This window comes from Puma concolor, chromosome C1 (assembly GCF_028749965.1).
Source record: "Puma concolor isolate L17-30 chromosome C1, mPumCon1.1.hap2, whole genome shotgun sequence".
Taxonomy (NCBI): Eukaryota; Metazoa; Chordata; class Mammalia; order Carnivora; family Felidae; genus Puma; species Puma concolor.
Genome location: NC_141674.1, coordinates 22,116,623 through 22,132,421, shown reverse-complemented (window position 1 = coordinate 22,132,421; position 15,799 = coordinate 22,116,623). Strand labels below are relative to the sequence as shown.

At 49.9% G+C, this 15,799-nt stretch overlaps 1 protein-coding gene across 8 annotated transcripts in view; it reads right to left on the bottom strand.

Annotated features, from left to right (window-relative positions):
* The window catches only part of PTPRU (protein tyrosine phosphatase receptor type U), an 80,686-nt gene that overhangs the window by 15,603 nt on the left and 49,284 nt on the right, over positions 1-15,799 (bottom strand). For 6 of the 8 annotated variants that reach the window (XM_086716251.1, XM_086716253.1, XM_086716256.1 and 3 more), the window contains 5 exons: positions 14,905-15,062; positions 5,593-5,783; positions 4,809-4,884; positions 4,254-4,330; positions 2,597-2,614 (listed from right to left, as the gene is read on the bottom strand). In XM_086716251.1, the coding sequence (XP_086572377.1) occupies positions 2,597-2,614; positions 4,254-4,330; positions 4,809-4,884; positions 5,593-5,783; positions 14,905-15,062 (520 nt within the window). The remainder of the gene's footprint in view (positions 1-2,596; positions 2,615-4,253; positions 4,331-4,808; positions 4,885-5,592; positions 5,784-14,904; positions 15,063-15,799) is intronic. The other 2 variants (XM_086716252.1, XM_086716254.1) reach the window with 1 other exon arrangement.

The following is a 15,799-nucleotide window of genomic DNA, read 5'->3' as shown; positions in this document are numbered from 1 at the left end:
CATAGCTGAACAAGTTTTAAACAGATCATCCTCAGTATCTGCACATTAACTTTTCCATTGCACATGTGCGTTCCTGCACAATTATATTACACAGAGAACGCTACAGTGGGAAGTGTAAAACGATCAGGTGTTAAACAGATCACTTGGAGCACACCCACTTGAGAAACCAGCATCTGAGAGCACACTGGTCCTCGCACCCTGGGCATCAGCGTGACCTGGGCGCCTACTCCTGGGGCACACACCCCCGGCTGCCTGGAGCCTCTCGTTGGGTGGTTCCGGGGGACTGGCCACTTGCATCACGGACAAGAACCCCAGGGCATCTGGACGCTCCTCACCGGGAGAGAACCACAGTCTAGTATGAGGGTGGAGGGCTCCTGCTGGGCTTGAGGCCCAGCTCCGTGCGGCCATGAACAAGTCACTGAACTTTTCTAAGGCTCCATTTTCTCATCCACCAACTGCTAGTCCCTCCCTCTCAGAGTACAGTAAAGAGGAAATGATGGGCCTGAGGGTGCCGGCACAGAGCCAGGTGCCCAGCCGATGACACTCTTGTTGACTAGCATGTGAAGGTGTATTAAACCAAGTCTCCTCAGGGCACCGAAGGGCGACAACAAGGAACCAAAAGGGTGGGACTATGTGTTGTATGGAGATTCAGATATAAAGAAATGTACCTAGGGGCTCTGGGTGGCTCAGTTGGTTTAGCCTCAGACTTCGGCTCAGGTCATGATCTCATGGCTCAGGAGTTCGAGGCCCCCCCCTCCCCCGTGTCGGGCTCTGTGCCAACAAGCTCAGAGCCTGGAGCCTGCTTTGGATTCTGTGTCTCCCTCTCTCTCTGCCCTTCCCCCACTTGTACTCTCTCTCTCTCTCAAAAATAAATAAAATCATTTAAAAAAAAAAAAAGAACTGTACCAACTGTACCTATATTCACCACCTCCTAAAGGGGGCGCTAGGGCTGAGTATATCCACTGCATTTCATGGGCCTAATATTCCATTTAAATTTGGGACCTTTACAAACTGTTTAAGCACACTCCAAATGGGGGGCAGGGGGATGTCTGGGACCAGCTGCTGGTCCTCCAGCAGCTGTCACCACATGGACCTTTCACTTCATATATACAGAGATGTGTATATTTCTGTACTGTCTGAAATATGATAATGAACTATATTTTTACAATCTTAAAAAAAAAATGAACTACATTTTTTAAAAGAAAAAAGGAGGTAAAATAGAAAGGTACCCACAAAATAGCAAACAATCCCATCAGGTTATCAAATATTATTTTAAAAAAATAATATACAGTTGACCCTTGAACCAGTATAGGGGTTAGGGGTGCTGACCCCCTGGGGCAGTTGAAAATCCACACATAACTTTTGACCCCTCAAAAACTTTACTAATAGCCTAGTTGACTGGAAGCCTTACTGATAATATAAACAGTCAAGTAACACATATTTTCATATGATATATGGTACTATATACTATACTCTTAAATAAACTACAAAAAAGAAAATATTATTAAGAAAATCAAAAGGAAGAGAAAATACATTTGCAATACTGTACTGTATTTATTTTTAGAAAAAAGTAAGAAAGGGGGCGCCTGGGTGGCGCAGTCGGTTAGGCGTCCGACTTCAGCCAGGTCACGATCTCGCGGTCCGTGAGTTCGAGCCCCGCATCAGGCTCTGGGCTGATGGCTCAGAGCCTGGAGCCTGTTTCCGATTCTGTGTCTCCCTCTCTCTCTGCTCCTCCCCCGTTCATGCTCTGTCTCTCTCTGTCCCAAAAATAAATAAACGTTGAAAAAAAAATTTTTTTTTTTAAATAAAAAAAAAAAAGAAAAAAGTAAGAAAGTGGACTAGTACAGTTCAAACCTATGCTATTCAAGGGTTGAATGTATATTAAAAGCCAAATTAAAGGATTACTAGATGAATAGGATTTTTTAAAAATATTCCTGGAAGGTCCAGAGATTACCTAAGTTTTAAAAACAATACCCAAACTGCACCCCCAAAATAAAACATTCCAAGTAGGGATAAATTGGCAGCAAAGTGGTTAGGTCTGAGTTTCAAGCAAACTGACCACAAAGGGATTTGAACACCCAGAGAAACTAGTTTTAAGGGGACCAGCAGGACCATTCTTACTTTCTTGAAGACCCTGCCCCCCAAGCAGCAGAAATGGGGCACCCAGAGCGGCATCCCCCGCCCGCCTCTCCCAGGGCCCCGCAGAAGGTACAGCTAGTGAGACTCATCGGGCATGGGGATCTGGGGGACGAAGGTGACAGAAGGTGGTGGCTGGTGAATGGGGCCTGTGGAAGCACCCCAACCCTGATGCCCCATCTCCGGGCAGTGGTGGAGGGGAAGGAATTGCTTACAACAGGGGTAGTCAAATCTGCAGCCCCGAGTGGCCCCTGGCCAGGCTGCTGAAACGGACGGTTGGCATTGGGCACACGAGTGGAGGGGAAGGAGGATAGAGACAGGGACAGAGAGAAAGAGAGACAGCTAGAGACCATGAGAGAGTCTGAGATACAGCTGGTGAGACAGACAGACAGGAGGAAGAGGAGGAGGAGGAGGAGGAGGAGGAGGAGGAGGAGGAGGAGACGGGGAGAGAGATACTTACTTCACGGTTTATCCGAATCTTAATGATTCCAGTGAGGGAACAGTACAAAGCAAAAGAGACAGATATTAGGCCAGAGGCAGATGGAGATGGACGGAGCACAGGAGTGGCCAGGATGGGCGATGTGAGCAGGGGAGGCAGAGCAGAGATGGGGGCCGAGCTGGGCCGGAGAGCAGGAAGTGGCCTGAGCCTCCCGGGGCCCAAGGGAAGCCACCTGGGACACTGAGAAGGCCCAGAAGAGGCTCCTGTTGCCCAAGTCTAAGAGGCCAGGCCCGGCCCGTACCCCAGTCAAGGGAGAGCATGGGAGGTGGGGGAGAAGGCAAGGAATTCTGGAAAACATGGGGCAGCATATTTTCTGGCCCCCAGGAGGTGAAGAAGAGGGAGAGGCCTCCAGAGTCCCTGACTGTCCTGCCTCCCACGTACACACCTTCCTCCTCCTCCGCTCCTGCTGCCCCCCATTCCCGCCCTTTCCTCTCTGGCCACCCAAAGCCAGCTCAAACCCCCGCCTCCATGCAGCCTGCTGTGGCTAACTCTGGCCCTACCACTGACTCGCTGTGTGACTGGTCATTCCTCTTTTCTGGCCTGTGCTTTCCCAGCTAATCTGAGGTTATTTCACTTGTCTGTATGTTTACAGGTCTCCCTCACTAGCACCTACACATTCCAGGAGAGCAGGGACGCTGTCTATCTTGTTCACTGCTGTATCTCTGGTGTCCAGCACAAGGCCTGGCACATAGCGGCCGCTCAAAATACATCCGATAAGTGAAGAAACGATTCTCTCCCAAACTTGGCCTGCTGTCAGGACAGGGGAGTCTGACCAGGGTCCTTGGGCCCTGTTCCACCTCACCCTCATTTACACCTGGGGAGCAGATTCATCACCCAAACCCAGGCGTCCTGGCTGCCTGCCCTGTCCCTAGCCCCTTCCTCTGGTCCAGCCAGACCCAGCTGCTACACTGGACGCTAGGACAGCCTGATGGTTAGCAGCAAAGGCTTTGGAGACACAGGCTGAGATGTGAGTCCCTGTTTGCCCGCTCCCTCGCTATGCGACCTTGGACAAGCAGCTCCACCTCTCTGAGCCTTTCTCCTCACCTGTAAAGTGAGGCCATCATGCTAACTACCGCGTAGCATGATTGTAGGGATGATAGAAAATGACATCTTCCGTATAAAGCGCTTAGCACAGTGCTTGGCACACAGTACATGCTGGATAAACACGAGTTGTTATTCTTAAAGTACCACTCTGATCACAGAACACCTTTAGCAACTCCCTGGTACCCCAGGCGAAAGGCCAGACTCCTAAACCTGCCATCTGAGGCCTGCACAGTCCAGCCCCTGCCTACCTGCAGCCTTACTCTGTGTCATGCGAACCCCACTTGGCCCCTCACTGAGAGGGGCTCCTTCCTCAACTCCAGGCCTAGCTGTCTGCCCACTTGCCTTCATTCTGCTTCCCTCAAGCCCCCCATCTGTCTGCCCTGGGGGAAGCTTTCCTGATGGCTTTCTTCTGCCCTCCCCTCCTCTGAGCTCCCTGGAGCTGACTGCGGGAGGTGGGGGCAAACCCCCATGTATTCCCTGCCAGGTTTCTGCCCACCCCTCCCCCTCCCCGCCCTGGGCAGTGCGCCTGGAGTGGGCAGGGCCAGGCCAGCAGGGATGACGGCGAGGCACTCACGTCTATGTAGTTGGCGTTAATGTAGTCGGCATCCGGGCCTCCCAGCATCGGGGGCAGTTTCACTCGGTGCCGATCATCTGGAAACACAAAGCAGGTGGCCATGGGGTGGGTTGGGGAGTGCAGAACTAGGGAAATGAAGGAAGGCTTCCTGGAGGCCTGAGGTGTGGCACAGGCAGGACAGCCAGGGGACCCAGAGGCTTGGGGCTGACCAGGAGGCTCTCGGCACCAGAGAAGGCAGGACAGGCCAGTGGTTAGAATCTGGGCTGTGGTACCAAGGAGGCCCAAGGTCATGTGCTACTCAGCAAGTATTAGCTGTGTGACCTGGAGCAGGGGGCTTACCCTCCCAAGCCTCAGTTTCCTTATCTGTAAAGTGGGGGTTATAATATGTCCCATGTCACTGGGTTATTAAGGGGAGCAAGTAAAATTATGCGTGTAATAATCAGCACGTGGCTTGGCATGTAGGAGGCCCTCAATAAGTGGTTCACTCTGGCGGCTCTCGCCCTCCCTGCTCCCTCCCATCACTGCCCCAGTTCCAGGCCCTTCCCCAGGACTCACAGGCGGGCACAGGCTCTGGCCGGCTGCCCTTGACCTTGTCTTTCTTCTTTGTGGCATCCCAGCCTTCAAAGAAGCTCTGCCAGAAGGGAAAGTAAAGTGGTTGTCAATGGGGCAGAGAACCCCCCTCCCTTGTAAGACCCCATCCCCTCAACAGGATACAGGTGGGACCACAGATAAGGGCCAGAGGCAGGGTTCAACTTGGAGCCTGAGACAGTCACTGTATATCCCTTTATCGGCAAAGGACTAAGAGCAAAAGCAAGGGGAGGAAAGGGTCAGAGTTTATAGACACGTTAGAATGAGGGTCAGGTTTAGGGTAAATCCAGGTTTGAGTTGGGAAGAAGATAAAGCCAAAAGTCAAACTGAGATCAGAATAAGGTGGTGTCACAGCTTGGATGGAGGGAGGACAGGCTTCAAATTAGAGTTCAAATGGAACTTAGGATGAGTCAGGGTCAAAGTCGGACTGGGAGTTAGGTTAGAGGTCAGGGTCGGTATTGGTGGTCAGAGTCATATCAGGGAGAGGATAGAGATCATGATCAGGGTCCAGATGGAGACTACGAGAAGATTCAAGGTCAGATTTCAAGCGAGGGTTAGGACGAGTGTGAGAAACCAGGTCAGTCTGCGGTTGGGATCAAGGTAAAAAGAAAAAAATTAGGTCGAGTTAGGGACTGTCAGAGCAAAGGTCCATCCCGGGCTAGGCTGAGGGTTGCCCAGGGTCAGGGTCCACAGTGAGGGGGAGCCAGGCGAGGCCCTGGCGAGGGGGCCCGGCTGGCCTGGGGCCCTGCACCTCGTACTCCTGCTTGAAGCCATAGCCCTCGGCCGTCTTCATCTGGTTGATGTGCTGCAGGAGGTCGGCCACGCGCACTGCGGGGTGCAGCTGCCCCGTGTGATATGGGGAGCCCTTCCGGCCACACGGACGCCGCGGTGAGCCCCCCAGGAGGCTGCTGGCCTCAGTGACCCCACCACTGCGCTGGTCTCCTGCAGTCAGAGAAAGGACAGGGGGTTCCTGACGCGCACAGCCCCCAGGCTGGGGAGTTCCAGACAGACTCGGGGATGGGGGAGGGGCGGGGGAGCATGGCCAACATGGAGGCCGTTCCCTGGGGCCGAGCAGCCTGGCTGGGCCCACGCGGCGCACCCCTGGGCAAGTAAGTCCCTTCCCTCCTGCCTCGGTTTTTCCAGCTGTAAAATGAGCAGGTTGGGTCACGTGACCTCGGAGGGCCCTATTGGCCCAGCCCCAACTGCTGGGATCCTGGGCTCCCCTGACTCCTCCTGTGGCTCCCCAGCCCGGACCACCCCTCTGTGACCTCACCACACTGCCTGCAGGGGGCAGCGCTCAGCAGAGCCCAGGAGAGTACCCCCCCTCCCCTTCTTCCAGGGAACAATCTGGAACAATTGGCAACTCCCAGTAATTACCCCCATTCAAAGACAAGCAAATCCCCAAATTAGCTGCCGCTGCCACCCCCTCCATAGATTAATGCGAGGCACCTGAATAGAAGCATTTCTCCTGCGCAAGCATTTCCATTGTCAGCCTGTGCAGCGGCCTCAGCCAATCCGGGAACAGGTCGAGGGGTTCACAGCGACACACACACACACCCCCAGGGAAAACTATCCCCTCCCCCCAGGCCCACCGACTCCCTGCTCTCCCAGTCAGCCTCCCCAAGGACATCCCACCATGGTCCCCCAGATCAGGTTGTGGCACTGAGAAAAGTGCCCCACTCTGGACACTCCCTCTCACACACTCACCACTCATTTCCCTCCACTTGTCCTGGGTACCATGCAGGGGCTCAGTCAAGGCCAGCCCTCCGTGTTGCTCATGGCTGTTCTCTGCCCAGGTCTGAGCTGGACGGGGCAGGTGAGGAACTCCCAGGAGGGCCTAGATGCCAGCACCCTCCCTTGTCACCACCTCCAACACCCTTCCCCTCCTGTTCCTGCCTGGTGAACTCACATCCATCCTTCAGATCTTAGCCAACAAGAGCCTTCCTAGGGAACCTTCAGTGCCGGGCATCTGCTTCCTACTCATGATTGACTCATGATTGAAGGCATGACACCAGGACAGACTCCTGTGCTGCTCACCTCCCCCAAACTCCAAGTCCCTTCTCTTCGAATCAGGGGGACTGCCCTGCCCTGCTTGGGTCCCTCAGTCCTGTGCCTCCGTTTGAAAACTGCCTCCAGGCAGATAGGCAATGTGATGGCATGGCCCACCTCATTTATTTCTCTTCTCTTGGGAATCAGTCCTGAGCTGCCTGCCACCCAAGGTCTGAAAACAATCACTTCACATTTTATCCAGATTTTCTAGTTACTTACAGCGGGAGGGCAAGTCATGTGCCAGTGACACCACTGTGGTCAGATACCCCAAGTCCTTAATTCTTCAGATGGAGAAACTGAGGTCCAAAGAAGAGAGACTTGCCTAACACAGTGCTTGCTAAAGTGCATTCCAGAAAATACTGACCATGGCAGATGACTAAGCGTTACTCCATTAAAAAGAAGCAGACGAGGGGGTGGGGCTGCCTGGGTGGCTCAGTCGGTAAAGGGTCCAACTCTTGATTTCAACTCAGGTCATAATCTCATGGGACCCAGCCCCGCATTGGGCTCTGCGCTGACAGTGTGGAGCCTGCTTGGGATTCTCTCTCTCCCTCTCTCTCTCTCTCTCTCTGCTCCTCCCCCACTCACATGTACACGTGCACGCGTTCTCTCTCAAAATAAATAAATAAACATTTAAAAAGAAGAATAAGAAGAGAAGAAAGGTGACGAGGGGTTCTCTGTTTTAAAAGACTCCATGGGGGCGCCTGGGTGGCGCAGTCGGTTAAGCGTCCGACTTCAGCCAGGTCACGATCTCGCGGTCCGTGAGTTCGAGCCCCGCGTCAGGCTCTGGGCTGATGGCTCAGAGCCTGGAGCCTGTTTCCGATTCTGTCTCCCTCTCTCTCTGCCCCTCCCCCATTCATGCTCTCTCTCTGTCCCCAAAATAAATAAACGTTGAAAAAAATAAATAAATAAAAAAAATAAAAGACTCCATGAGGGGCGCCTGGATGGCTCAGTGGGTTAAGCCTCTGACTTTGGCTCAGGTCATGATCTCGCAGCTCGTGGGTTCAAGCACTACATCGGGCTCTGTGCTGATGGCTCAGAGCATGGAGCCTGCTTCGGATCCTGTGTCTCCTCTATCTGTCCTCCCTCTGCTTGTGCTCTGTCTCTGTCTCTCTCTCTCTCAAAAATAAATGAACATTAAAAAAAAATTAAAGGAATCTATGAAATTCCAGTTGAAACAAAAGTAAATATGTCTTTTTCTCTGTAAGACCTCTCAGGGCCTCTACATATTAGTGTGCATTTTAAATCTCCAAGAGATGGGGTGCCTGGGTGGCTCAGTCTGTTGAGCATCCGACTTTGGCTCAGGTCGTGATCTCGTGGTCCATGAGTTCAAGCCCCGCATCAGGCTCTGCGCTGACAGCTTAGAGCCTGGAGCCTGCTTCCGATTCTGTATCTCCCTCTCTCTCTGCCCCTCCCCCGCTCATGCTCTGTCTCTCTCTCTCTCTGTCAAAAATACATAAATGTTAAAAAAAAAAAAATCTCCAAGAGATGAGCAGAAATAGCAATGTTTCACCACAGAGAGCTTTTTGTTTGTTTGTTTCATGAAACATCCTCAGGGGATACAGTGTAACGTGCTGATTAAGAGACAGGCTCTGGAGCCAAATGGGCCTGAGATCAAATCCCATCTCCGCACGTCACCTTGGTGATGGTACTTCCTCTCCCTCAATTTCTCTCGTCACACGTCAAATGAAGACAAAAACTGTTACTCTCCAATACGATTAGATAAATATTAAGCAAGATAATGCATATAAAGCACCCAGTCCGGTGCCTGGCACAGAGTGAGCACCTGTAGTTGGGGCTGTTGACATAATTAGTCCCAGAAAGCCAGGGCAGCTGGCTGGCCAAGCGGGGGCCTTCCTTCCTTGGTCCTTCTCCACTGTAGGACCCCAGCCGGCTGCTTCACAGCCAGCCTGCCACCACTGACTCAGCGTGAGAGGTCCCCATGGTAAAGTTCGCAGACTAAGCAGGCATCAAAATCATCGCAGCTTTGTGTTCCACACCACAAAACTCTGGCCTCCTCTGTTTGGAAAGCCAAGAAGGAGGTGGAGGCTGGACCAGGGCGGGGCGTGGAGAGAGACAAAAGGAGTTGACACATGGCCCCCGCCTCCCGAAGACACCTGGCCTTCACGCCTTCTCCCTGCCCTACGATGTGCCCCGGGGCCCACTCCCCCTCTCTCCGTCAGCCACATCTCGTCCAGCCCCAGCCCAAACTCTGACCACCGCTGCCCGAAGGTACATCTTTTCAAAACTCTGGCGGCACTAATCGTTCCCACTGTGTCCACATGGCAATGAGCCTGGGCCCGACTTCCCTAGGCCACGTCTCCCCAGCTGTCAGCGAGCTGGTGGGGGAGCAGAGCCCACGCTGTCTCTGGATCTGTCAACAAGATTCAGCAGCAAGGCATGTGCCCACACCGCCCCCACCTCCCACTCTCCACGATGCCCACTTGAGTTTCCCCACCCACTCACACCTCTCCATGGTTTCCTCACATGCTCACCTCCACGCATCTGCACATGCTGTTCCCTCACCCTATGCCCTTCCTTTCCTATCTCTGCTGTCCAAATCCTGCCTGTGCTTCAGGGCCTAGCACAAGATAGTAGAAACAGCTCTTTGCAACTCAGAAAGACCTGCATTTAAATCTTGGCTCTGGAGGCGCCTGGGTGGCTCAGTCGGTTGAGCATCTGACTCTTGGTTTCGGCTCGGGTCATGATCTCGTGGTTCATGGGTTTGAGCCCTGCATCAGACTCTGCCCTGACAGCGTGAAGCCTGCTCACTCTCTCTTTGCCCCTCCCCAGCACGTGCTCTGTCTCAAAAATGAATAAACATTAAAAACTAAATAAATTTTAAACATAATAATAATAAATAAATCCTGGCTCTGCCACTTTCTGGCTGTTTGACAAGTGAAGTCCCCTCTCTGAGCGTCTCTGTTTCCTCATTTGTAAGATGAGTCATAATAGCTACCATGCAGGGCTGGGGTGAAAATTTAATGAGGGAGATCACAAAGAGAACTCGAAAAATAAGTGCATGTCAGTGAATTTGAAGACTTAAATGAAGTGGACAAATTCCTGGACAAATAAGACTTACTACAAGTGGCTTGGGAAAAAATAGAAGGTTTCAACAGTCCTTTGCTCCTTTAAACAGAACTAAAAGTTTAAAATTTTTCCATAAAGGGGGCACCTGGGTGGCTCAGTCAGTTAAGTGTCCAACTCTTGATTTGGGCTCAGGTCATGATCTCACAATTCATGAGATCAAGCCTCACATCAGGCTCTGCACTTGGTATGGAACCTGCTTGGGATTCTCTCCCCCTCTCCCCGTCCCTCTTGCACACATGCACGGTCTCTCAATAAATAAATTAACTAAATATTTCTGTAAAGAATGGGGCACCTGGGTGGCGCAGTCGGTTAAGCGTCCGACTTCAGCCAGGTCACGATCTCGCGGTCCGGGAGTTCGAGCCCCGCGTCAGGCTCTGGGCTGATGGCTCAGAGCCTGGAGCCAGTTTCCGATTCTGTGTCTCCCTCTCTCTCTGCCCCTCCCCCGTTCATGCTCTGTCTCTCTCTGTCCCAAAAATAAATAAACGTTGAAAAAAAAATTAAAAAAAAAATATTTCTGTAAAGAAAACAACAGAAAAGGATTGTGTTATAGATGAATTCCACTAAGCTTTCGAGGTGTCAATTATTCCAATCTTTCATAACAAGGAAAAAAGAGAAGAGACCTCAGTGCATTTTACAAGACAAACAGAATCTCGATACCAAAAACCAGACAAGGATAGCACAAAAAACAAAAATCACGGGCCAATCCCACTCTGGAATACAGCTTTGAAATCTTGAACGATATTATAACTATACTGAATCCAACAAGGCGTAAAAAATGCAATGCATCATGACCAAGCTGAATTTATCCCAGGCATGGAAAGTTATTTAAACTTTATAAAATCGAAAAATACCACACACCTCATTAACAAAATAAAAAAATATACATAGGACAGTAAGTACAGAAAAAGCATTTGGTAAGTTTAATGCCCATTTAAATAAAACCTGCTAGCAAACCAGAAACTGAAGAGCATTTTGTTAATCTGATAAAACATTTCTACCAAAAACTGTAGCAAACTTCATTCTCATTGTTTCGTGTTAGAAGCATTCCTTTTGAAATCAGGAAAACAAGACAAGGATTCGTGCTATAACCACTTCCATTCGACACAGTGCTGGAGGCCCCAGCCAGTGCCACACAGAAAGACAAGGGGGAAAAAAAAAGGAGAAATGAAACAAGGAACAGAACTGGCAGTATTTACAGATCCTTTGAACATACTCAGAAAACCCGAAAGATTCTATAGATAAATGAGAATTAATAAATAAGGTTATCAGGGAGTATGGATATAAGATCGATATATACACATAAAAAATCAACTATATTTCTCTATAGGAACAACTATGAGAAATGTGATATTTTAAAAGTGTACTATTTGTGCTGGGGAAGACTGGACATCCACATGCAAAAGAATGAAGTTGGATCCCTACCTCACACCAGATACAAAAATCAACTCAAAATGAATCAAAGACCTCAATGTAAGAGGTAAAACTATAAAACTCTTAGAAGAAAACACAGGGTTGGGGTGCCTGGGTGGCTCAGTCGGCGAAGCATCTGACTTCAGCTCAGGTCATGATCTCATGGCTCATGAGTTCAAGCCCTGAATCAGGCTCTCTGCTGTCAGCATGGAGCCCGCTGAGGTTCCTGTCTCCCTCTCTCTCTGCCCCTCCCCAGCTTGTGCTTTCTGTCTCAAAAATAAACAAAAATATTTAAAAAAAATTTTTTAAATAAAGAAGAAAGTATGGGCAAAAGCTTCATAACACTGGATTTGGCAATAATTTCTTGGCTATGACACCAAAAGCACAGGCAACAAGAAACAAAAAATAGGCAAATTGGACCTCATGAAAATTTTTAAAAATTTGTGCCTTTAAAGACACAATCCACAGAGTAAAAAGGCAAGCCACAGGATAGGAGAAAACATTTGCAAATCATATATCTGATAAGGGCTTAAAATCTAACATACAGAGAGAACTCCTAAAACTCTAGGACAAAAAAAACCGAACAACCCAATTCAAAAATGGGCAAAGTTGCCTGAATAGATATTTCTCCAAAGAAGATACGCAAATGGCACATGCCCAACATGACACGGTGCATCATTAGGCAACTGCAGATCAGAACTACAATGACATAAGACCTCACACCCACTAGAATGGCTGCTGGCAAGAAAAACACAGAAAATAACAAGTGTTACAAGGATGTGGAGAAACTGGAGCCCTCGTACACTACGGATGCCGTGGAATATTACTCAACCCTAAAAAGGGGGAAATTCTGAAAGATGCTAGAAGATGAAAGAAGCTTGAAAAACAAGCTAAGTGACACGGATCAGGCATAAAAAGACAGATGCCGTGTGACTCCACATCTATGAGATAATTAGAGCAAATTCACAGAAACACCAAATAGAATGGGGGTTGCCAGGGACTGGGAAGAGGCAGGAATGGGGAGTTAATGCTTCATGGGAACAGAGTTTCAGTTTTATGAGATGAACAGAGCTGTAGTGTTGGGTGATCGTGATGGTTCCCAACATTATGAATGTATTTAATATCAGCAAACTGCACACTGGAGAATGGTCAAGGTGGTAAATTCTATGTTATGTGGATTTTGCCACACACACCCACACAATGTACCATTTGCAATGGAAAATAAAAAATATAAGGGATCAGGGGTGCCTGGGTGGCTCAGTCGGCCGAGCGTCCAACCTCGGCTCAGGTCATGATCTCGTGGCTCCTGAGTTTGACCCCGACATTGGGCTTGCTGTTGTCAGTGAGGAGCCCACTGCAGATCCTCTGTCCCCCCATATCTCTGGCCCTCCCTGGCTTTCACTCTCTCAAAAAAAAAAAAAAAAAAACACCCAAAACTAACTAAAATGTAGCCCTTAAAAAAAAAAGAAAATCCTTAATTCATAGCACACACAAAAATTAATCACAGAGGGGTAAAGATTTAAATGTTCAGCACAAAATATAAAAAGGGTCTTAGAAAAAAATACTTTATGACCCTGCGAGGGAGGAACTCTTGAAGAAAACACAAAAAGTCGAAATCAGAAAGGGAAAGATTGATGAACTTGACTAAGTTAAAATAAAAACTTGTTCCTCCACAGACACTATAAATAACCTGAGAAGATGAGCCGCCAATTGGGAGAAGGTATTTGCAATTCATAAGTGAAAAGTGATTATCATCCTAAATATGTAAAGAACTCCTAAAAACCACTAAGAAAGCAACAGAAAACCTAATAGAAAATTAGGTAAAAGGCATGAACAGGCATTTCATAGAAGAAGAAAGCTGAATGGCCAATAATGATTTGAAACTATGCTCAACCTCATTAGTAATCAGAGAAATGCAAATTGAGACTATAGAGAATTCCCATTTTATACAAACCAGTTTGGCAAAAGTGAAGAAGCCTGGCAAACTCTGAGCTTGCCGGAGAGCAGCAGAATTTCTCACTCGCTGCTGCCGGGCGTGAGCACGGGCAAAGCCACTCCGGGACACAAGTCGGCAGTGCCTTCTAGAGAGCAGCAAGCACACGCTCTGTGAGCCGGCTGCTCTGCTTCTCGAATCTCCTGCGCAGGTGCATCTGGAGACCCATTTAAGCACATTCAGAGCAGCCTCGTTTGTAATAACAAGAAAACGGGGAGCAAATCAGATGTGGCTGCATGGCAGAATGGAGAAATGAATTGCGATACGTTCATACAATGGAAAACTATACATCAGAGAAAATCAAAGAAATGACAGCGAAATATCCACCTGGGTAGACATTAGAAACACAATGTTGAGTCGAAACACAGTGTGATTGCATTTTTTATAAAGCTCAGAAACAAGCGAAGTTACACAATGCACTGTTTTGGGGATGTGTGTCCACATGGAAAAACTGCTCCCCAAAAGGTAAGGAAATTATAAACACAAATTTCAGGGGGACGTTTATGTCTAAGAGGGATGTAGGGCATATACTCAGGGAGGGACACCCAGACGATGTTCTTTTTTTATTATTATTATTTGCTTTAACGTTTACTTATTTTTGCAAGAGAGACAGAGTGCAAGCCAGGGAGGGGCAGAGAGAGAGGGAGACATGGAATCTGAAGCAGGCTCCAGGCTCTGAGCTGGCAGCACAGAGCCCGATGCAGGGCTCGAACCCAGAACCGTGAGATTATGACCGGAGCCGAAGTCGGATGCTTCACAGACAGAGCTCCCCGGGCGTCCCCCAGATGATGTTCTAATACACCAGTGTGGTTCACCAGTGTTTGTGGTATTATCACTGCATGACTTTCACAAACATTGCGTATTTTCATTGGTACAAATCAACACTAACTAGAAGAAACAGACGTGTGAGGAGATGATTTATGACAGGCTCCTAGCACGTGTGGCTAATTCACCCTATTCTTCCTGCAAGCCGGGCACAGCACTAAATGATGTACACATAACAGCTAACTTAGTCTTCCAGCAGGTCTACCAGCAAAGATGATCTTTAGCTCCACTCTGTACATGAGGAAGCAGACATCCAGAGAGATTAAGTGACTTTCCCCAGATCACACAGCTAGGGGATGTGAGATGCAAATGGAGGTCTGTCGGACTCCAGAGCAATCCTTCTTAGCCACTCATCCCCTGTCTGTCGCACAGCAGGTGCTCAATGGCCGTGAGACTGCTCTGGTCCCCTCTGATCACACTGAGCCCCCAGAGCACTTCCCCCAATCAACATGTGACCTCGCATTCCTTCCAGATGAGCCTGTGTCTAAGTCCTCCATCTTCCTAAAGCTCTCCCGGGGCAAAAGCAATATCTGTGCCTTCTCTGCTTTGCCAGCACCTGCACCGGTACCCCACAGGAGAACAACAGATGCTTCAGTTTGGGTTCAAGGTGTTACAGAACTCATCAGAGGGGCCCAGTCCTACTAGTTCAAGTGTGGAGCCCAGAGCCACGAGGAAGGGGCGGGAGGGCCAGGCACTCACCCCGGGGGCTGTAGCCGTGGGCGTCCATGAAGGAGAGGCCCAGTCGCTCATCCTCCTGCAAGGTGCTCTGGTCCGTGAAGCTCCGGTCCACGGCACTCATCATGTGGGTCTTCTCCTGGCGGTAATTGACGGTGGCTTTGGTCATGTTCACGGGTTTTCTGCAGAGAGGGGTTGACAAGAGACAGGGGTGCTGAGCTGGGCAGAACGACACCCAGAGATGGATGGGGAGGCCCGACAGTCAGGGGGCCTTGAGGCCAGGAGTCATTCTAGAAGCATCTCTGAATACTGAGAGGGCTCCATCTCTATCCTTTGCTCACCATACCCAGAGAGCTGCTACCTCCAAAAAAAGGGACCGAGCAGAGTCCTCATCTTGGGGACCACTGTTGAGGACAAGGAATGAAGCAGCCGTGGCCTCGGGCTGGGACCTGGCTCCTGTCACTGGCCTCAAGGGCTCAGGAAATGGGAAGAATAGTCACCCTGGGACTATTCTGGTGTCACAGCTGTCATGCCATCCAAGCTAGGAAGATGGCTTCCCCAGCTCCAACCCCAGCATGCCCCAGAGCCACCCTCGTCTCCCCATCCTCACCAAACATGTGCCCTAAGAACTTTTTTGCCTACGAAGGGGATGGTGCTCCTCCTTCATGGCAGAGTCTGGCCACTGCTCAGGAGTCTTCCTCTGGGCATGGGATGAACTCCAACTGGCTTCTTCCTATCCCCCACCAACCCCTGAGTGGCCCCACCACGGGCCACATTAGACTTGTAAAGACATGAGGCTGTAAAGAGATTCCTGTCACTGGCAAGCACTCCATCCAGCCACCGGAAGCAGCGGAGGGAGAAGGCAAGAGGCCCCAGTCCCCCCCGAGAGGCCTTGTGAAGAGGGCCCTAGACCAAGGAC